The sequence below is a fragment of the Arctopsyche grandis genome, chromosome 3 (assembly GCF_051622035.1).
Source record: "Arctopsyche grandis isolate Sample6627 chromosome 3, ASM5162203v2, whole genome shotgun sequence".
NCBI lineage: Eukaryota > Metazoa > Arthropoda > Insecta > Trichoptera > Hydropsychidae > Arctopsyche > Arctopsyche grandis.
In genome coordinates, this window is record NC_135357.1 from 28,909,893 (window position 1) to 28,933,319 (window position 23,427).

At 34.9% G+C, this 23,427-nt stretch overlaps 2 protein-coding genes across 3 annotated transcripts; one reads left to right on the forward strand and one right to left on the reverse strand.

Moving 5' to 3' along the window:
* Positions 1-2,290: 2,290 nt before the first annotated feature.
* Bx42 (Puff-specific protein Bx42) lies at positions 2,291-8,775 on the forward strand. 2 transcript variants are annotated; one of them, XM_077428035.1, is made up of 12 exons: positions 2,291-2,420; positions 2,629-2,789; positions 4,014-4,186; positions 4,263-4,445; positions 4,524-4,603; positions 6,131-6,312; positions 7,162-7,273; positions 7,361-7,482; positions 7,554-7,719; positions 7,808-8,086; positions 8,164-8,278; positions 8,358-8,775. In XM_077428035.1, the coding sequence occupies exons 1-12, from the start codon at positions 2,401-2,403 to the stop codon at positions 8,538-8,540; spliced, it is 1,776 nt and encodes a 591-aa protein (XP_077284161.1). In that variant the 5' UTR covers positions 2,291-2,400; the 3' UTR covers positions 8,541-8,775. The 2 variants fall into 2 exon arrangements, with proteins under 2 accessions (XP_077284161.1, XP_077284163.1); XM_077428037.1 differs by having other exon boundaries at positions 2,313-2,420; positions 7,578-7,719; positions 8,164-8,249; positions 8,386-8,540.
* Positions 8,613-22,859, reverse strand: Trx2 (Thioredoxin 2). The gene is made up of 3 exons (XM_077428038.1): positions 22,768-22,859; positions 9,429-9,598; positions 8,613-9,350 (listed from the first exon to the last, which is right to left on the reverse strand). The coding sequence occupies exons 2-3, from the start codon at positions 9,591-9,593 to the stop codon at positions 9,201-9,203; spliced, it is 315 nt and encodes a 104-aa protein (XP_077284164.1). The 5' UTR covers positions 9,594-9,598; positions 22,768-22,859; the 3' UTR covers positions 8,613-9,200.
* Between the last annotated feature and the right edge of the window lie 568 nt (positions 22,860-23,427).

Sequence of the window (23,427 nt, forward strand, 5' to 3'; positions counted from 1 at the left end):
GATGTTCCTATTATAGCAATGATTATGTTTTGTAATTTATTATTTATTATAAAATACATCTTCCAGAGAATTTTTATTTTTTTTATTTAAAAATATACCCTTCTAAATGATTCAAGCGATGATGAATCACTATTTTACCAATTAATATAATTATGTTATAATATAGTATACTAGTGGTTTTACCCGGCTTCGTTTGGTATTTATAATATAAACCATTTAAACATGGTTAATCTTATAGTAAACATTCATTTGTTTTTTATTAAATTTATTTGAATCGAAAAAAAATTATCGAAATGACAGCCAATGGCTACGTCCACACTACCGATATCTGCACCCGATATTTACGAATTTTTCCATAACCAGTTCCCAAATAGCGACCACAGGTTGCAATATGAGAACTGGATATGGAAAATTCGAAAATATCGGGTTTACGGGTCTACCTCACGGGCCCGAATGTGAAACGCCCGAAAACGCAAATATCGGAAGGCAAAGATCGAAAATCGAAAAATAAAAAAAGGGTGCATGGTTAACGGTACATACTCACTTAATTTGCGCGAGCAGGATACAACAGGAACAATAAGAACAGGCTTTTCCTCCCGTATTCTGCGCGCGCACATTAATACGGGAGGAAAAGCCTGTTCCTCTTGTTCCTGTTGTATCCTGCTCGCGCAAATTAAGTGAGTATGTACCGTTTACCATGCACCCTTTTTTTTATCTTTCGACTTAAGATCTTTCGATTTTCGATCTTTGTCTTCCGATATTTGCGTTTTCGGGCGTTTCACATTCGGACCCGTGACGGAGACCGCGGGTGTAGATATCGGTAGTGTGGACGTAGCCAATAAGAAATGAATGTTTTTTTTATATATAAGTGAACCGGATCTGAAACTGGAATCCGAATCTGGAACTTAAAAAGGAATCGGGGTCCGGAATTGAAGAAGGATTCTGGAACCGGAACTGAAAAAGGAATCGGGATCCGCAACTGAAAAAGGAATCGGGATCCGGAACTGAAAAAGAATTTCGGAACCGAAACTGAAACAGGAATCCAGATCCAGAACCGAATAAGTAAAAAGGAATCCGAATACGAAACAGAAAGGAATTAGGATCTGGAACTGAAACAGGAATCAGTATCCGGAACTGAAAAATGAATCGGGATCCGGAACTGAAAAAGGAATCTGTAACTGAAATATGTGAAAATGGAATCGATATGAATTCGATATGAATTCGAAATGAATCGATATGAATTCGAAAATATGAATTCGATAACGTCACGGATTCTTCCATCCAAAACCTATATACAAACAAAGTATCTTTCGAAATTATATATTAAAATATATATTGTAAGTTGTAAAAGTCCCTAATTGGGCTCAAATATTACTTTGTTACATTTATCTCTTTATTTTTATACATTTCTACATACGGTTCGGTGATTACTAGTCAAATGTGAACCGGCCACAGGACAACCGGTCGCTCTAGATCGGTCACGATAAAACTGGTTATTCGATTTTAGGGTGTGACCAGTTTTCTCGTGACCAGTTTTAATGTGACGGGTGATCACGTGTGACTGATCTAGAGCGACCGGTTGTCCTGTGACCGGTTCACATTTGACTAGTAATCACCGAACCCTACATACATACATATGTTGTCTGTTGATTTTTCAATAAATAAATTTATTTTATTTTATTGTATTAATTGAAAAATCAACAGACAGGATGTACATAGATATGTATAAAAAAACAAATAGTAAATAAATAACATATGTAACATCCGAGTCCAATAGTAGATTTTTACAAAAATGAAAAAGATAAATATAAGGAAAACAAATTAAAAAGTAAAGAATAAAGGCATGACAAAATATGTAGAACATTGCATAATTAAACTTTAGTATTAAAATATTTGGAAAAGGTTATAAAATAGAATATAAGAAGAAATTGAAATTTACAAATATAAAACAAATGAAAAAAGTAAATACAAAATAAACAAATGAAAAAGAAAAGAATGAAAGCTATAATATGATTAAATAGCACATTACATAACTAAACTAAAGTATAAAAATATTGGAAAAATAGAATAGGAGAAGAAATTAATTAATCGGTCAAGATTCTCTTGATGTTAGACCTGAATTGATGTAGGGAAATACCAAATAGATCAACCTCATTCATTCATTCATAAATAAATAAATGAAACACAATATGGTGCACATTTTTATTTATTAGAATTGATGACATACCATATATTTATAAATCAACGTAACGATACTTGATAACTATTTTTTTGAAAAAGTGTCGAGTCGAGTGCATATTTATACTGGCAACACTAACTGCAGCCGAAGCTGGCAGTAGTGCGCTCTCTGACAGTGGTGCGCGCTGCCAGCGCCGCCATCTTGTTATTATTGACGTTAGCATGGCGATGGCGCTTTCGAGGTGAGTTTTCATCTCGTATCATATAATCCAACGAGTAAATAAGGCGATGGAGAAGCGCCCTACTTCTATGCCACTCGTGGGGCCTCGAAGCCTCGGAGCCTCGGAGCCTCGGAGCCTCTACCACATGTGGCCCGCTCGGTCGTCAAAAATCACTCAACTGTCATTTGCTCCAACGAGGTATTTACGCCCAACATTTTTTATTTTTCAGCATTCTACCGGCGCCTAGCCAGGCCGTATGGGACCGGGAAGATGAACGAAGATCTCTGGCAGCCCAACGAGCAACCACCACATTACTGGTCACACAGTCGAGTGTCCCACCTTATGGACAGAGGAAAGGATGGGTGCCTCGGGCCGAACCAGACTTTGGTGGTAATTAACATATTGAGTCTCATTTTCCTTGTTTCAAAACACTAACAACTAGTTTAAGTATGAATAACGAAATGGATATGGCTATTATCATATTGACTACAAATGTTTATCAAAATTCACAACATTTGAATATTATCTTGTACGTATATTCTTGATATTTATGCTCTTAATTTGTATTGTATATATTCAGCCAACTCCTCAAAATAATCTTAATATTTTTTAGGAATTAGCACAACTATGACTATTGTGGCATTCCAATATATGTACAGTAGAACCTCGATTATCCGGATTGTTAAAAACAAACACAAGTTTTACGATTTTGCTGTTTTGTATGTGAGGAATTGATAGTACTTTCAAATGTTTACGTTCGTGATTTTTATTTTTAATTATTTATTTTTATTATCACCAATATGGAAAAGAAAACCCTTTGCCCGCGGCAATAAATATAGCGAACAAGCCCTGTATGCGGCAACCTTTTTCGCGAATTTGGCAATCGAGTTTTCGACCTTAAATACAGATTTTAATATTTACTCAAGTAACCAGATATGTTAATTAACACATAAAATATTGTTTTAAACAATAAAATACATAATATATCTTGTAGTTTTGGCTTAATTGTCAAATAATCATTCTTCATACAATTGAGACGTATCGTCGCCATTGTTCAACAGACGTGACGTCACATAAACGAGGTTTCACAAAAAACTAATTTTGGCTGGTATATATTCATTTTAAGCAAATTGAATCGATGGCATTCAACTCTCAGTAATATATTCAACCAATTTTGAACTTTAAAACAGTTGAAATAGGCGCATATAAGGTTCAAAATCCCGTGCAAAGTTCGGAAATTCTATGGAAGACAGCCGCGCTATAGACTTGTCGCGCAAAGCTTCCATAGAAGACGGCCGCGGGCAAACGGTTAAAAGACAAATTATGTAGATATAATCAATCAATATAATCAAGCGGGGTCTCAGGACTATCTTCAATCCCAATTAGTCTGGATAATCGAGGTTCTATTCTACACAGTCCTCTTCCTTTGTATATTCTACTTTCTTTTAATTCGCCATTTCGTTATGTTTAACAATAGCACACAATATCAATCAGGACCTGTCATATAAACTTAATTAATTCATAAGACGTGAAACTCGTTGTAATTGATTCAAAATCATCTAAACATACAACTAAAAGTAAGATGTTTTTTATCATATTAACATTGAATTTTAGATGGTGGAGCTTTTCCGGAGATCCTGGTTGCGCAACATCCCCTCGGAATGGGTCAGCACACTCGGGATACTCCAGCGCTGTCGAGCAAAGGCGGTGTACTATCAGTCCGATTAGATGAGACTGGAAAAATCAAATACGACGCAATCGTCAGACAAGGACATTCCAAAGACAAGGTTCATACCATTTCGTACTATTTTTTGTTGTCAATGAAACGTACAAATTGTATCGGGCTATTATTACATATTACAGATTATTTATTCAAAACTTAGTGACTTGCTACCGGCTGAAGTTTTAGCAGAAGATGATCCCACACTTGAAAAGCCAGACGATGAAGAAATCCAAGAGACGACGGAAAAAACGAGACAAGCATTGGAGAAACTCACCAGTTCGAAGATATCAGCGGCAATGCCTGTCCGATGTGTCGAAAAAAGCGTAAGTCAAATTACATCTGTATATGTATGTAAAGGTATTTAAATTGTTTTTACGTTCATTTTGTTTTGTTTTTTTCAGGCTCCTGCTCAATATATAAGATACACTCCGGCTCAACAAGGTGCTGCCTTCAATTCTGGTGCCAAACAAAGAGTCATCAGGTATATAACATATTCATATTCTTATTTCATATTCTGGGGTACCTCAGGGGTCCAACTTAGGGACATTATTCTTTTTAATTTTCATTAATGACATGTCAAAAATAATTAAGTATTCAGACTATCTTTTATTCGCCAATGACCTTAAGCTTTTTATGACAGTTAAGTCTCATAGTGATGCAGCCCTTCTCATTTAGAATAAGAATAAATTAATAAACTCATTTATTAATTTATTCTTATTTTATGCAATGAAACATCACAATATAAATATATTGTTACACATCTATAAAACATTATTCTACAATGCACTCAGGAATATAAGTAATAAACAAACGGAAGATAATTTTAAGACTTCCACAATCAAACGTCGCTAAATGCATTGCAACACAACATAACGGTGTACAGTGAGGAGAATAGTCGAGTTCATTTTCAAAATTCTTTTATTCGCCAATGACCTTAAGCTTTTTATGACAGTTAAGTCTCATAGTGATGCAGCCCTTCTCCAATTGGACTTAGATGCGCTGTCAAGTTGGTCTGTCGATAATAAATTATTTTTTAGCATTCAAAAATGCTGTGTTCTCAATGTGACAAGATCTTCAAATCGCTTGATTTATCCATATCGCCTAAGTGGTGTTGAATTAAAGTTTGTAGATGAATATTGTGATTTGGGGGTCTTGTTCTCGAATAATTTTCAATTTAAACGACACATAGACAATATTTGTTTGCGTGCAACAAAAATGCTGGGATTCTTACTAAGAGTTAGCAAACCTTTCCAGAGTACGTTGGTGCTTAAAATTCTTTATGAATCTTTAGTACGTAGTATTCTAGAATTTTCTTCTATTATATGGAATCCTACCCATATAACTCATTCATTGAAGATTGAGAGAATCCAAAAACGATTTCTCAGATATCTTTATTTGAAACAGTGTGGTTATTATCCTTGGCTATATCCTAGTGCATTCCTATTAGGGGCGTTAGGTTTCAACTCATTGGAGTCTCGTCGGAATATGTTACTGGGAAGACACTTTTTTAAGCTGTTGAATGGGATAATACACAATCGTCAGGTTCTAAAGGAATTTAGGTTTAATGCACCTTGTAAATTCAGGGACTTGAGAAATCGTGATTTGTTTGTTCCTCCTGTGGCTCGCACAAATATGTTGTCAACGGCTCCTATATCTAGAGCGATATATCTGCTTAACAGGATTTCTGGTGAAATTGACCTCTTCAATATAAAATATACTAATCTGGTTGAGTGGTTGTTGAGGAATGCCAGTGGTTGATTTTGCCTATTATAAATATTAATGATTGTTATTACTTTATCTATGTTTTTTCTTTTCTTTTTTTTTTATGATTTTAATGATGTTGTGTTAATATTGTTATTATTATAAGTTATTATTACTGTTATCATGTTATTATTACTAAATCTCTGTAATGTCACTGTGGCTAATATGTTAAATAAATAACAGTGAATATGTTGTATGTATGTATATACAAATGTTTCAATTTTTATGTATTTTTTCTGTTTATTAGGATGGTCGAAGCACAAATTGATCCGATGGAACCGCCCAAGTTTGCAATCAGTCGTAAAATACCACGAGGAGCACCGTCACCTCCAGCTCCGGTGTTGCATTCGCCTCCGAGGCGTGTTTCTGTCCGTCAGCAGAGGGATTGGAAAGTACCACCATGCGTCAGCCATTGGAAAAATGCTAAAGGTTACATTCGAAATTATATATTCGCTTGTTAGAAGTAAGCTCGAGTATAATGCGATTGTGTGGAATCCGCATGAAGCAAATTACTCTCTTATGATTGAAAAAGTGCAAAAAGTATTTCTTCGTTTTCTCTATAAGAAAGAGTATGGGTTCTACCCATATCTCTATCCTACTCCTTTCCTTTTGGGCATGCTTGGGTATAATTCCCTTGAACTTTGGAGGAACTTGTCATTACTTCGTTTCGTTCTCCAGCTACTGTGTGGTAATACGTCATGCCCATTGTTGCTGGAATAACTATGTGTGTGGTAGACATCATCATTTGATGGTTGTACCTCCTGATCGCACAGCTCTTTTTCGAATGGCTCCTATTCCAACAGCTATTCGACTTCTCAATGAAATCGTTGCTGCCGTGCCTGAATTGCGATATTTTCCACCTGAGTGAGCATAGATTATCGATTATTATTTTAACATATTTATCTGGTAACCTACGCTCATCATTATTCTATTAATTTGAATGTGATGTATGTGTGGAATCTTAATCTACTCTCTTCCATTTGGGCCTCGCAGGGATGTTTTGTATTTGTAGCTTGTTCTTATTTGATCGGAACAGGCTGCAGGTGCAAGACATTACCTTCTTTGTATTTTTACTTATTTTAATTATTACTATTGAGTTTTTTATGATTGTGTTAAATGCTGTATTATTTTTTACTTTTGCCACTAATGCCACTGTTGTGCATTAGATTCTTCCTGTAATGCCACAATGGTCCAAAATGTTAGATAAATATATATGTATATGTGATTTATGACAGTCCAGTATAAATGTAAACTTATCAAGTTTCATTACGCTTTTAGGTTACACGATACCTTTGGATAAAAGGTTGGCAGCTGACGGAAGAGGACTTCAACAGGTTCACATCAATGAAAACTTTTCTAAACTCGCTGAAGCGTTATATATCGCCGACAGGTTAAATTTATTCTTTTTATAATTTAACGTGAGTAGTTTAATAGATGAGTTTTATTAAAAGTGGTTTTATTATTTATTTCAATATAGAAAAGCGAGAGAGGCCGTCGAGGCAAGGGCTCAACTTGAAAAGAAATTAGCGCAGAGGGAAAAAGAAAAGAAGGAAGACCATTTGAGGATGATGGCTCAGAAAGCTCGTGACCACAGAAATGGTAAAAATTACAATTCAACATTTATATGTCATCGTTGTAGGCTTGTTTTTGTTAATTGATGAAAATTCCAGGAATTAGAACTCATGGTGATGGAGATTTGGAAAATGTGCCTCTTCCTGGTGCCGCTGTAGAAGGTGGAGCCGACATGGGAGAAGAAGAACGTGAAAGATTGCGTGCTGAAAGACATAAGGAAAGACAACGCGATCGTAACATCGCACGTGCTGCACCTGATAAACGGTACTTATTATTGAACTAATGTATTTCTAAAAAAAAAACTGTAGAATCTTAGAAATTTTGATATATTTGTTTTATTACATTTTTGTAGATCTAAGTTGGTTAAGGAAAGAGAACGAGATATCTCGGAACAGATTGCTCTCGGTCTCCCAGCTAAAACTAATTTATCCGGAGAGGGAATGTTTGATCAAAGACTTTTCAACACTTCCAAAGGAATGGATTCAGGATTTGCAGATGACGAAGCTTACAATGTATACGACAAACCATGGCGCGATCAGAATTCTCTCGGCACTCATCTCTACCGTCCCACTAAAAATATTGATAAAGACAATTATGGTGGCGATCTCGAAACCATAATTAAAACAAATCGGTAATTACAGCCAAGTAAAAAAAAAAATTCAATTTTCATATGAATCGATTTACCAACTAATTTTCTTTTCTATGTAGTTTTGTACCTGATAAAGAATTCTCCGGTACTGAAAAATGGGCAGGGCAACAGTCGAGAGCGGGTCCCGTACAATTTGAAAGAGATGGTGGTGGACATCGGGATCCCCCAGAACAAGTAATTACAAATTACTTGTATTATCTTTCATACAATTTGTGAATTGTTTTGATTATTATGATTTATTTTTCTTCTGTAGGTGAACAATCGTGGTGCTGATGCTGATTTTGATCCTTTCGGTTTGGATCGTTTCTTGTCCACTGTAAAACGAGCTGACAAAGTTCCTAATCCACCTCCGGCCCCTGCACCATCGTCGTCGGGCCGCAAACGAGACCACTATCAAGACCACGGTCATTCGAACAAAAAGGGACGAAGAGATTAATGATTAAAATGTGTAACTTGTTATTTTAACCATCTAGATTTTTACAGGAAGTAATTTAAAATTTGTACAAATATGCGTTCAGTCAAATTATCCCACTTGTATTTATTTAATCATGAATAAATATCTTTTTTTACAAATAAATAGTGGATTGTCTTTTGTATACCGATTTTTTTAGGTAATTTTATTATTAAGAGAATAAAGATTTTAGTAATTATACAATAAACAGCAAGCTTTTAATAAACTCATTTATTAATTTATTCTTATTTTATGCAATGAAACATCACAATATAAATATATTGTTACACATCTATAAAACATTATTCTACAATGCACTCAGGAATATAAGTAATAAACAAACGGAAGATAATTTTAAGACTTCCACAATCAAACGTCGCTAAATGCATTGCAACACAACATAACGGTGTACAGTGAGGAGAATAGTCGAGTTCATTTTCAAAATTCATTTGCCTAACGGTGACGATAAACGAAAAACAATTCTCAAATACAAAACATAATAATAACATGAATTTAAGAGGTAAAATCTTATTTTATAAAAATTACGTGGAAATATTACACTTTGACATGCATAAAAAGGCCGTTGTTAGTACGAGCTTATAGATGTATATAAAATATATATGTAATCTTTGTTCGTGGGGTTGTTCACTTGAGCTTGTCGACGAAGGATTTCAACTTGTCAAAGTTGGCGCCGGTGAATTCGTCTATTTTGTTGCCATTTTTGAAGAACACGAAGGTGGGCAATGACTTGATGTCGTATTTCATGGCTAACTCTTCCAGTTCGTCGACATCCACCTGAAAATACATCAAGTATAAGCAAACATATTTCGTGTACATTGCTCGAATAGGCGTTTGTTTGGACGATGTTAGTACCTTGAGGACGACGAGCGTGTCGGCCATCTCATTGGCCAACTCCTCAAGGCGCGGAGTAATCATGCGGCATGGTCCGCACCAGGTGGCGAAGAAGTCGACCACCACTAACTTGCCCCCCGCTTCGGCCAACTGGGTCTCGAATTGATCCTTGCTTGTGATGTGCATGATTTCTGCAAATAAAAAAAATATATGCATAAACGTTACGATCAAAGGTGTGACAATCTTATCAAAACGGTGTTAATTAAGCTCGTCCATTAGGGCCAGCCTATGAATGATGACAAACACTGGCCATATTAGGACAATTAAAAAGATTAAAAAAAAACAATAAAGTGGATTTTAACGATTTACTAATTTAAGTGTGGTCCTTAATAATAGCCTTTTTTTTCATTTGAAAATTGTAAATTGATTTTTTAATGAAAGGACAATAAAATTTGCGGCATTTCGTTGATATATTAACCGTTTGCCCGCGGCCGTCTTCTATGGAAGCTTTGCGCGACAAGTCTGTAGCGCGGCTGTCTTACATAGAATTTCTGAACTTTGCACGGGATTTTGAGCCTTATATGCGCCTATTTCAACTGTTTTAAGGTTCAAAATTGGTTGAATATATTACTGAGAGTTGAATGCAACCTATTCAATTTGCTTAAAATGAATATATACCAGTCGAAATTAGTTTTTTGTGGAACCATACTGAAACCTCGTTTATGTGACGTCACGTCTGTTGAACAATGGCAACGATAAGTCTCAATTGTATGAAGAATGATTATTTCACAATTAAGCCAAAACTACGAGATATATTATGTATTTTATTGTTTAAAATAATACTTTGTGTTAATTAACATATCTGGTTACTTGAGTAAATATTAAGCATAATGAAAAAAAAGGGTCTGATTTTATTTGTAGGGTCACCAGAAGTCACGCAATAATAGGTGCATACAAAAAAAGCATTCAGTTGACGAGGGTGTTCTCAAATAGAAAAAAAATGTGAAAGTTTACGAATATGGCAAGAGTTTCAAGTAATATGGCAGGGTACTGTATATGTACAAGAACTAGTCAAATACAAAACATCCCTGTTAAAACCGAATGGAAGACAGAAAATCAAAATTCACTCATACATCACATTCAATTATGAAAATAATGATGAACGCAGTCTACCAGATAAATAGGTTAAAATAATCTCTGGACCGGAGAGAACACTTGGACTAAAACATACATATGCTTAAGTCAAGTGATCACTTGAAACATTGACTAGTTAAGTTTATGCACTAACATAGTTCACACTGTCTGTATTGTATATATATATGTATTGAACAAGTTGCATGTGAAGTGCAAATTTTTTTTTAAGTTTCTTACATTTTGATTAAAACTACTGATTATTTTTTTAAAAATTGAAGAAAATACTCCTTTGAGAAACAAGAACTTGAAATCATTCAAAGCGGCATAATATATATATATATATATATATATATATATATTGAATTGAAGAAAATACTCCTTTGAGAAACAAGAACTTGAAATCATTCAAAGCGGCATAATATATATATATATATATATATATATATATATATATATATATATATATATATATATATATATATATATATATATATATATATATATATATATGATTTTAAGCATGTAAAATTAAATGAAATATGCGCTGTATACTTATACCAGAACGTTATTTCTCAATGTTGTTAAATATGGGAAAAAATATCGATAACGTAAACAATGTGATAAAATATGTATTGATGGTGATATGTGTTTTGATAAGAGAGGTTTTCTATGTAAATAAAATATACGTCCCATCGATTTTGTAGGCTGTTAATGTGCTTAAATATCGAAAATGTACAGTAAAAACTATTTTAAACGACAACCGAAACTTAAGCCGATTAGATATCGACCGGTAACCAATGTCAACAATTTTTACCGGTAACCAATGTCAACAGTCAAAATTCAATTGAACATAAAACAGCCATTCTAACTAAATATCTTAAATACATCATTGCATGACTGAGTAGAAATCGAAAAAAAAAATCATTTGGAACCCAGATCCGGAACCGAAAAACGGAATTGAAAATGCATCCGAATACGGCAATGAAAAAATAATCCGGAACCGGAACTGAAAAAGGAATTGAAATCAGAACTGAAATGAGAATCGGAAATCGGAACCGGTAATTAGAACTGAAATCGGAACTGAAGTGCCAAGTGAAATATTGTGAGAACTTGAGTGCCAAATGTTCCGCGATCGAGATTGTAGTGACTTGCGCGACATCGCCTTTTGCAGAATAATCCGTAATTACATACAAAATCTCTTTCGAAAGTATCATATCATATATGTATATAATATCTCTATTCCGTATGTCTGTCTGAGATAACGCTCGCCCTACTATAATAGTCGTTTCGATTCGACATACATTTGTACGTCACAGGTAAACCACTGCCAAAACGTATATACGATTACAATAACAAAAGAAAAAACTTCTATATATATATATATATATATATACTGATCACTACTAATGTTTCCGCTTGGCAGAGAATTTACCACCATCTACATTTTGCCGCTTGAACATTTTTTCCGTGGACATTATGTCGCGTGAAGATTTTGTCGCGGGTACATTTTGTCAGTGCACTAATTTTCGGGCACATTTTGTCGTTGAACCTTTTGGACTTGCACCAATTGTCGCGTCCCCGACCGAAGCGCATGACCAACGACCCATTTCTTTTATTTATTTAATAACTTAATATGCCAATACCCATGCGATGATATATCATCGGGTACAACACTAGTATATTAGATTTTTGGAATTCATCGCAGCTTTTTATGAGCAACTAATAGTATCGATCAATACACTCAGATTTAAAATCGCGGCGATGAGTCACATACCATTAAAAAGTCCATAATAAACAAACCAACCCAAATCCGAGTAATTTATTAGTGCTTGCAGCTAACAACCTTAAAATTTTACAAGAATGATAGATTAAAAAAAAATTGTTATTTCGGACTTGACCTAAGATGCAACGGGTCAGTTGATATTGAAAATTCAGATAGAGTTTATGATCAACAATAACCGAAATGTATGTATGTGAAATAATCGATGAATAAATTTAGTAACATTGGATTTTGTAAAAACCATTTGCATTTGTTTTTTTCAAAAAGTGTATTTGAAAGTGTCACGTGACATTGTCTCTTCGTGTGCCGATTGGCCAGTTTGTCCATGTGATGTCACTGATTTTTTGGCGAGTCTCAGTGGCGTCGCGTGACGCTATCGATCCGAGTGGACAGCCTTGACCGATACTCAGTAGAGAAACTGTGTATCGGATTGTTTGATGGAAAAGTTTTTTTATGACTCACCAATACGCTTTAATTCACGTGTGCCCATAAAAACATTCCCTGGCCAGTTGCTAATAGGTTTAACACTAAAAAGTTCGAAATTCGTGAACGATTTGGTGAGGAATTGAAAAACTCGTCAAGACCGTACAAATGTTTTAATAATAGTAAAAGAAACGTGTGAGAATATTTTCTACTCCCACTGTATGCACTTTGAAAGCAAATTGAGTTTTAGAAAATCTATGTACGTAGTAGTGCTTCCAATCCCGGAAGGTTACTTCAGCACCGGGATTGCGGTGCTGGGAATTTCCGATCCCGGGATCCCGGTGCTAGCACCGGGATTTCAAATGTATAAGAAAAAGAAGTTCAATTGCATGTTTTCATATTTCAAAAACGTTCAATTGCATTTTGCAAACTCTCCCGATGTTTCACGCAAAAAATACTCGCATATTGGCGTACTAATTTTGAGAGTTTGGCTACATTCTTTAAATTTTCGGTTCGCATCCATAAAGATTAAATAAAACTCATCCGAAAATGTAATAAAATAAAGTTAAAAACATCGCTTTAATTCATTGATTTGGTTTTTACAAATAGTTGAAATAATCCACCCAATATAAATTACTTTATGTAAAAAATTAACATTGGGTTTATGTAAAAATTTACATTTACTTTATGTAAAAAATTCGGATGTGACCAACCTACGACTTTATCTATGTATTTGAGGAATATAAGAAGTATAAAAAACAAAATTCGATAATCGAACATATGTATTTACATACACGTTCACACATACGGGCTATGAGCATTTTCAATACAAATTGAACACAAATGTAGTAAAACTTACACAGACTAAAGTTCTACTTCAGTTCGATTTGATGAGTGGTCTGGGAGATAATTTAGATCAAAAACTTAAAAAGGAAGAGAACACCTATAAGGGGAGGTACCATTTCCGGTCAACTTAACAATTTGAAAAAAAATACGGTGTATCGATAAAAATTTCAGTAACCAATACTAAGTTTCAGTTCGATAGGACGAACAGTGTTCAAAAAATCCCCAAAATACACTGACACACAATAAACAAACAGAAACTCACACAGAAACACAGACACACACACACACACACACACATCACGAAAACGTGATCAGTGGTCGATTCTGAGTTCGAATCAGTTAAAATATACTTCAAATATCATTGCGGTTGAGCACAATATCTGCGACAAAATACAGGCCGTTCATACCATTTCGTGGAAACGGCAAGCCGGCGTCGAAACGGGTGGCAAACAAATAGACTATGACTGTCATTGCTCTTCCCACCATTGTTCATTATATATGATTGCTTTATGTTTTTTCCATATCTATGTAATCCCGGTATTCAGACTAGTTTCAGCACCGGGATTCACGGTGCTAGAAAACACCGGGATCCCGGGATTGGAAGCCTTAGTACGTAGTAACAATAGATGAAGTTTTGTGATCATGCGAAAATTCGAATTCGAGATTTTGACTGATTCGAACTCAGAATCGATCACTGATCACGTTTTCATGATCTAGCTTTTTTTTAAGATATATACTTTCAAACATGTGAAAAAACGCAGCACCCCTAACCCATATATATGGTACACAGTACCAAAAATCACACCCTGGAGTGTTTTCGGTGATATTCTATCCTTGCCTGACAATGATCGATAACGGTGAATCCCATATTTGAAGAAATACAGGAAAAAAATACATGCACTCTGCACGTGCACTCCCCAACCCGAATTCGGTTTGGGGAGCACCCAATGTTACAGCGAGGAGCCAAGGACGTGACGTTCCGTACTATTCAGTGGGTTTTCGCCCCTGAAGAACCAAATTTTTTTAACAACGCCTTGGTATAAATTGGAATAAAATATGAATTATGACTATCATATTAAAAAAGGCTAATGATTTCAAAAAGATCTACTATAGTCCCACTATTTACACGTTGGTAATTGTCGCCATATTTTTAGATTTTGACCAGGGCTGTGGGGTCGGATCAAAATTTACCGACTCCGACTTTATTTTATGAATCGACTCCGACTCCAACTTAAACGATTTGAGAAAGATCGACTTTTCTTGCCAAAGTATAAAATAATAGCGATTTTCAAAATATAAAATATTAAAGGAATTAAAAAATAATAATAAAAAATTAACATGTAACCCAATTTATTGAATTATTGGTAATTAAATAGGTATAAATAAAAATAAGTACATAGATAGTATACGTGTATGAATTTAATACACAAATAAAAATGGCAATAAAAAATCTTTTAAAAAAAGTATAATTGTAACTGTGTTGTTATACTTTATGAGTTACAACAAATTTGGGGAAGAGATAGTTGGTGCAAAATGCGATATATATATTTTATTTATCAGATATATTTGGGAAATATAATTTGTTAAACAAACAACTATAAGGAAAATGTTGTAATCTCATAACGTGTAAAAATGTAATTATTACTTTTCTTGGAAAGCTCAATCTGTTCAAAATTAATATTGGACGACGTGAGTTAGCACAATTTCCATCATTGGCTACTATTTCTAATGAAATAGTAGCCAATGATGGTTTTTTTTAAGAAAAAAAGGTGCCGGAATTCACTTCTTGTCAAGTTTTTATCGGAAAAGATTATATTCAAATTATATTATGTGGAATATTCGTTTGAAATATAAAAAGACAAAAAGGTGCCGGAACGCCGTTCCACCGCGTTACATAGAAAAAAAAATCGCTGTGTATACATACATACATATATTGAACATTTGAAGCAGCTTCATGAGGATATGCAAGTTAGATTTAATGATATTATCAGTGCCGTAGCGAGGCTATGGCAAATAGGCGAGTGCCAAGGCCGCTCGACATGTGGGGCGCCGAAGGCGCCCCTTGCCTACTTTTTTAATAAATCATAAAATTTGAGATAAATTCGATATTTATTGCGAAATTGTCAATGTGGGACATTTATTATATAACAAATAATCTTGTTTTTTTTGTAATTTTATTTTAAAATGTTTAATATATTTAAAAAATATATAGAATTTTAAATGAAAGAAATTCTTTTAATCTAAAAAATCATAAAAAAAGGGGACGACAGTCCAAAAAAAGTTAAGAAATGCTGCTCTAGTTGACACATACCGTAAGGGCCGGGCCGCACCGCTCAACTCGCGAACAACTTGGTTGAGGGCGACCAGACCAATGCATGCAGGTAGATGGGACATGCCGCACTCGTCAACTTGTTTGTCGCACACATTTCCATACATTTTTTCGTGTCGCGCAACAAGTCGGGCGACAAAGTTGCACGGTGCGGCCCGGCCCTAATACTACTAAGAAAATGGTAAAAAAATAAGTCAGGGTCGGTTGATTTTTTTACAACTCTGACTCCGCTTGAAATGCCCGACTCCAACTCCACAGCCCTGATTTAGACTTTTAAAAACTTTTCTTTTCATATATTGTGTTCACAATTCATCTTATGCTTATTTTAATAATTACTGATCCAGTGAAAAAAACTCAAAAACCTAATTAAAATTCTTGTATTGTCGCCACGTGACGCACTTGAACAAACGAAACTTGGCCTGAAAGTTTTTATATAATTTTTTACTAGTTTGTTTTTTTAATCTGAATACGACCGAAAGTATACGGCTGCGCATGGGTTAAACTAGTACGTACGTACAAGATAAAATCGAGCAGTTCTAAAAAAAAACCAACATGTTATTATTTGATCCAACATATTTTATTTGAAAAAATAAGTCCATAATTTATTTGTATTTCATATTGCCTCGTTAGTTAGTAGTGCGATTAATTCAAACGTAGAGTTAAATTATCGTAATATTTGTCCCATATGTCGAATATTTTCCAAAAAACGACAATGCATTCTCCCTGCATATGTTAATATTACATAATACATGCAATTGAGATACGTTACATGTATGTAGACACAATTTCACAACCTTCTTTTAAAAATATTCAAATGTGTAATAAAAAAAAACTCAAATAAAATTTTCGCGTGCGAAATTCCACACGATTTATCTAAGAATATCTTTGACCTTCGTTCGGCCAAGTTCATCTCCAAACAGTTTGCTTGAGACTACCTCATTTATAGTACGACTAATTTAACCCCCCCCCCCTTACAAAAAATACTTATGGCAATAATTAAATGTTATAAATATATATTGTACACAGGGCCGGGCCCTTAAAAATATCCTTATGACAAACTAAAAAAAAGATCTTATAGATATATTTTTAATATGCGAACTATTACAAAAATACCTATATGTTAATTGCTATTTTTTTAAATAATTGAATAAGTATGATATAAAAAAGTAGGGCCCCTCGAGTAGTCCGGGCCCTGAAACTTTATCCCCCCCCCCCCTCTCTTCCACAACAAAACGACTACGAAGAAATGATTTTGTCTGTAGGCATTATGTCGCGTTATCATTTTGTCGTAGACGTGTCGTTAGACGTTTTATAGTGACACCATATTGGATACCTAGCATGATGAAAGATAGGTCTACGAAAGTCTCACATACTCCAAATCTTTATCATATATGACAATTAAAGGTCTGACCGCACTATACGACAACCGAACGATCCTTCACTTCACAACAGTGTGCGACAATATTAGGTAAACCGCACTTGAACAACAGATTATGTCAATCATTCGTTCGATACCTCGGAGCAAAATGGACGCTATTATAGTATCTTTGATATGCGAGGAAGAAGAACAATCGAGAAACCCCAAAAGATTATGACTACATGCTATTTCAAAGTCACGATATGAAGGAGAATAATTGTCGCAAGGCAAACCCCCACTCAACGACACCTTGCGTCAAAGTTGGTCGAAAAGTCAACTTTGACGCAAAGTGACGTTCTACGTCATGCGACTGTCGTGCAGTGCGTTATGTCTCATACAATTTCATATAAACAATATTTGGTCGCGTACTGTTGTGAAGTGAAGGATCGTTGGGTTGTCGTACAGTGCGGTCAGACCTTAACACCTAAAATTTTAAGGCCTTTGCCAAGCAAAAGCTTTCAAATTGAAAAAGTTGAGCCATTAAGGAATGTAATTTTTTTTTTTAAATGTACGGCGGTTGAATATTTTTACAAGTAAACTTATTCCATAACGTCTATTTTTATTTAAAATTGAAAAATATTTGCTTCAACAGAATTTTTTTCATACGCATGCCTCTTTATAATACAGTGCAATTATACGATTATACGTAGTAGCATAAATTTTTGCATTCATTTCATTTTATTTCATAGAACATAAACACTCGCTTTTACAGATCGCTCCAAAGTGAAGAGTGCACTTAAACAGATACAATACAATCAATATATGTACATATATACATATATAAGCATTTTATACAATGCGAATTCATACAAACATCCACAGTGACGTCTATGGAGAAATTTGCAGCAATTTATAATCAAATTGGCGAAGACGCTGAATAACTTGAGATTAAGCAAGAGAAATAGGAGAAGCCAATTTTACATAAATCTTTTCAATGAATATCAGAAAAATTGGCAAACTCTGATAAGAAACGATCGACCAGGAGTCACAAACCAAGATCTGGCCAGCAGCGGGACTCTAGTGGGACTCGAACTCGCGACCACTCTGCACGAAAGCATAATATGCTAACCACAAGTCCACGCCGCTGAGTGCTGACGTGTTTTTTGTTGAAAGCCCGCCACGCTGAAAATTTCGCCAACATTTCCAACTAGAATTACTCAGAAATCCAATAGAAAGCAGGTATAAAAATTTTAGCTTGTCGAAACAAACCCTATATCACTACCGCCGAGGATTTCGAGTTTAGTCAAGGTGTGTTTAGACTCTCTAATATATCTCGCAATATAAAATAAATAAAACAAGTCTATTAATGAACGTAGTTTTCCAAAATTAGTTCCACCTTCTTCATTGTTGTTAAAATGTAATGCTCACAATCTAAATGCCAAGCCACAATCTAAAATACTCGGCAACTAGGGATTTCTATCGGGAAATTCTGGTATGGTTATAAATTCAGAAATTCCCGTGTAAACCAGTCTTTATAAACATTGACAAGGATTACACGACCCATGTTCAATGCAATGCTTAGCGGGTAGTATTCTTGTTTATTTTTTACATATTCAAAAAACAACGCATATCGGTGTATTTCAGGCTCATTGACTTGTTGGCAAAACGCCGATAGGCATTGGTCAGCATTCAAAGGGTTAAGGTCCGAACGCACTATGCGTCAGTCGACCGATACGACACGACACGTCAGTACGTGACATTGTTTGTATGAAATTGTATGAGACATGAGTTGCCTTTTGTATTGTTGCATAGAGGTGGGTGGAGGATCCAAGTAAAAGGCCAAAGTCATGTCACAGCATTTATTGGTGATTAAGAAGATACACGCACCGCCAGTGCTCCGTCCAGAATGTATTGATAAGGTCTAAGTACCTCCGTATAAAGGTCCCAGGTCGCTCAGGGCATCTTCGATGTCCGGTTACTTCCCTATTGTTTAGGCATGTACCCGGATATGTATTCCCACGACATACAGTCCCACGCTATCGCTGTCAGTTCTAAGAAGGGACCCGGTTGCCGTTACTACGCCAATTCGGTGGTCATTGTTTAGCGTACTTGCACTTAGTCTGGAGATAATCCTCGAAACCAATTATAACGGCGGCTCCTTTTAGCTTACGCTACAGTATAACTTTGCCGTGTCGTGTCGTAGCGGTCGACTGACGCACAGTGCGTTCAGACCTTTAATCTTATTGAAGTTGAGCCAACTCTGCGACAAAAACCTTGCGCAAAAAGATATACATATTTGTCGCGACTCGTGAACAACGTCAAGAGGGGGGGGGGGGGGCATTACACAACCTGCCAACTACTGCAGTCTGTCTGCATTCTAATGGATACAAAGTGATTTTCCCAGGTAGAGCGCCGGAACTTGGCATAATAAGACAGGCGGAAAGTTCGCCAATGTCGTATAAGTTATCGCTTGATATAAACACGGCATTATGCATGTGAACACAAACGCTGGGTCATGATGTGACGCATCGTTCTAACCAAATAGTCACGGAAGACAGTATTATGCATCGTCGAAAACACCAGACTTCTGGTTCATCGACTCAATTGGAAGGTGACGTCACAGAACGTCGAGGAGTATGACGAATGAAACACTCGAATGTCGTATTAAAAATATGCATATCGTAATATAAAACGCGACGATTAATGGCAAGCATTCGTTTTCATTTCTCAATAAAAAAAGAAGGTCGTTTGTGTATATATATAGATAAAAAAAAAATTACGGTGTAACTATCGAGAAACGCTTCCATTGCCAATTGAAAATTTTTGATGCAATTACTTTGCACACGTTTAGTTTAGATATTGAAGTTGATTCAAACTCTTTATTAAGTTATTTCCACACTGACATCATCACCTTTAAATAAAAACACGGGTTAACGCGTAATAGTAGGTATGTAATGAGTCATTACATATCTACTTTTCACTACTAATGACACAGTAAAAATTGTTCCTTGTTATATTTTTTACAAAAACTGTTTAACTGTGCTTTATTGCTATTAATTTCAATTTATAAAATAAGTAAATAACTCCATAAACATTTTATGAGGAAAAAAATTGAAAACAAGTTTACAAATAATAATATTATGTATGTAATTTTAATTTATTTATTATTATTATTAAATAGCAAATTGCTAATAGGGTACCATTTATCGGCCCGGCAAATAAATTGAATGTCCCTTTCTAAAATAGCTCGCAAGACAGATTCGGTTTTCGCCCGGCAAATCAAACGTCAAATAGGTAAGTCATAAGCAGTTACATTTTCACTGGGTAATCCAACACTTATATATTTAAGGGTTAGGTTAGGTTGAGTTAGGTTAAGGATTGGCCCTATTCATTTAAGATTAGGTTGCTAGGGTCGGTATTAATTTTTGTCAAATTTTATTTTTGTTGCTGTCAACCTATTTGACGTTTTATTTGCCGGGCAAAAACCGAATCTGTCGTGCGAGCTATTTTAGAGTGGGGCATTATTTTTATTTGCCGGGCCGATAAATGGTACCCCCGTTTTAAATAATTGAAGTATTTAGAAATATGTTTTTGGAAAAAACGTCCTGATTTTGAATTTGGAAAAAATGGTCTTCTTATAGTATGTATGTATGTATGTATGTATGTATGTACATAAAATTGGAAATCCCAGATTGGTCCAGTGCGCGGATCAAGAATGACTCACAGCAAATTACTGTTTAAAAGCGATGACACAAACAAACATATCGATTTATCACCATTATAATATAAACATTTTAACATTTATTATTAACACTATGAGTGAAGTAAAAATATATATGAGAGATAATGAGAACCTATAATGCAAATTTTATAAAATATAGTGTGAAAAAGAAAAAGTTATAGGCGTTTAAACAATCAAAATCTGACAAAACGAGAGGGTGACGGAAAGGAAATATATAAGTCTACTTACCATAAGACGTCAAGATGGTCAAAATTGTTGTATTATTTAAACGTGTCTATTACGATTATTTGTCACCACCGTATTGGCAGAATTGATTTGAATATCCATTCTTGACCAAACCGCGCAAAATGGCAAAGTTTCAAAACAATCGGAAGAATGTAGGATATAATATACATATTTTGTCAGACCAATGAGCGAATTGAAATATAGAAGAGGCTTGTAATAGTAATGAGCAATTTTATTACTATTATTATATCAAAATTTGGTAATTTCTTTTGAAAAATAGCATACTAACTTTTAAAATGTTATATTATTCGTCACAATCCATATTAGTTTTATCGCCAACACTAATAATAAACATAATCAAAATTCCTACTTATATTAATGTTTAAACTCAACTATTAACTTATAAACTCGAAATTTGATAAAATACATCAAAAAGTTGTCGATTGAACAAAAATAAAAAAGCCCAATCCATTTTAGCAACCCTGACTCAAATGCCAACGCAAAGAACGACTCGAATACAAAACATGTCGATGATTAATTACTACAATGCGGTGAAGATTATATAACTTCATTTACGAGGCTAAAAATGCTTGAAAATCGTCAATTAATTCGACAATATTGTAGGACGAGGTCAATTGCGCGAATCGAAATATGTCCTACATAATAAAACATAACAATAGCAATAATAAAAAAGTGTTAACTCGAATACACGTAGGTGCAAGCCAATCAATATTTTACAAAAATCATTCAAAATGGCGGTCGTAAACGTCTAGTAATTCATTAAATGGCTGTACTATGGACAATTTATTAAACAATCCGCAACATTTTTACGTTCATTGGAGTACAATAACGTGGGAGAGTTTCGAATGCCGTAAAAAGATAATTATTTAGTTCGTTTGCATTATTCGATGCGGAATTATATTCCTTGCAATATAAATACATACATACATACGAATGTGAGTCGATCGCGGCGATATCACATATCAACATATTCTATTAGTATTATTATAAAGCTCATATCCACAAGTGCATAAAGTTTTTTTCTAAATTAAAACATATGCACATTTAAAAATATGTCACGGCCAACGGAAGAGTTTCGATTAATTTAGAATAACGCAATATAATTTAGAATAAAGCGCTCTGATTGGTCGGCTCGAATTGCGCGGGCTTTCGACTTCCGGCCGGCAGGATAGCCTTCACAGTTGTACAATTACACCAGCATGACGCAAACGTCAAGTTACACGGGAGGTGCGTACGTTCAAATCGAGGACGACAAACATGGAGACGGGGCTGAGGACGAAGATGATGTGATGATGATGATATTGGAAATTGAATACAATAACAGGTTTTAGCTGTGACATTCGATCAAAGTTTATTCGCAATTTAAGGCAAACGAAGGGGTGGGGGTGGGGGGGGGCGAGGGTGGCACCCCAGGCAAAGACAAGACGCAACATGGATATGTGTATTGTGTTGTGTTGTGTTGTATTGTATTGTATTGTATTGTATGCGAATGTGTTCACTTACATGATTTGAAGGACACGACGGCGACACGCTACTGCAGAGGACAAGCGGCGAATGTCCGAATTTGATCCAATGCTTTGCGGCTCTACCAACTCAACCTGTAGCGATGTATCAACTTTTTATTGCCATACGAAAAAATCGACGCAATGATGTCATATTTTAAAATATATCACAATTATATTTTAACTGTGGTTGAACGGAGATGAATGTATTGTATTTGCGTCTCAGATGTGGAATCCGAAATATGCTACCTATATTGATAGAATTGAGAACGTTCAAAAGAAATTTATCGCTACCTTTGTTATCGCACTAAAGATATACATATACATATTATTCCAATAATTACTTAAATTTATGTAAAAATCATCACATTCTTCCACTCCAGCATAGAAGAGAAATAGCAGATATTATGTATCTTATGAAATTATTATCTGGCTTAATCGATTGTCCGTTAATCTAAAATATATTTAAAAATACCGAGCAGATCGTCGCGTACCTATACCCCAATTGCAATTCCACATGCGAGCTCTAATTAGACAAAACTCTTTTTTGTGGCGAGCAAATAAAACCTTTATTCGATTAGTGAGAGACCATATTAATATTTTTGATAATACGCATGAGCAAGCAAGGCGAGCAATAGTTAGATCATTTTTTGATTAATCT

Bases quoted from the DNA above. Each gene is read 5' to 3' on its own strand.
- Trx2 (XM_077428038.1), bottom strand. From the start codon at position 9,593: ATGCACATCACAAGCAAGGATCAATTCGAGACCCAGTTGGCCGAAGCG. The intron at 9,351-9,428 runs GTACTAACATCG...ATGTATTTTCAG, and splicing joins ACACGCTCGTCGTCCTCAAG to GTGGATGTCGACGAACTGGA.
- Bx42 (XM_077428035.1), top strand. From the start codon at position 2,401: ATGGCGATGGCGCTTTCGAG. The intron at 6,313-7,161 runs GTTACATTCGAA...TTACGCTTTTAG, and splicing joins CCATTGGAAAAATGCTAAAG to GTTACACGATACCTTTGGAT. The intron at 8,087-8,163 runs GTAATTACAGCC...TTTTCTATGTAG, and splicing joins ACCATAATTAAAACAAATCG to TTTTGTACCTGATAAAGAAT.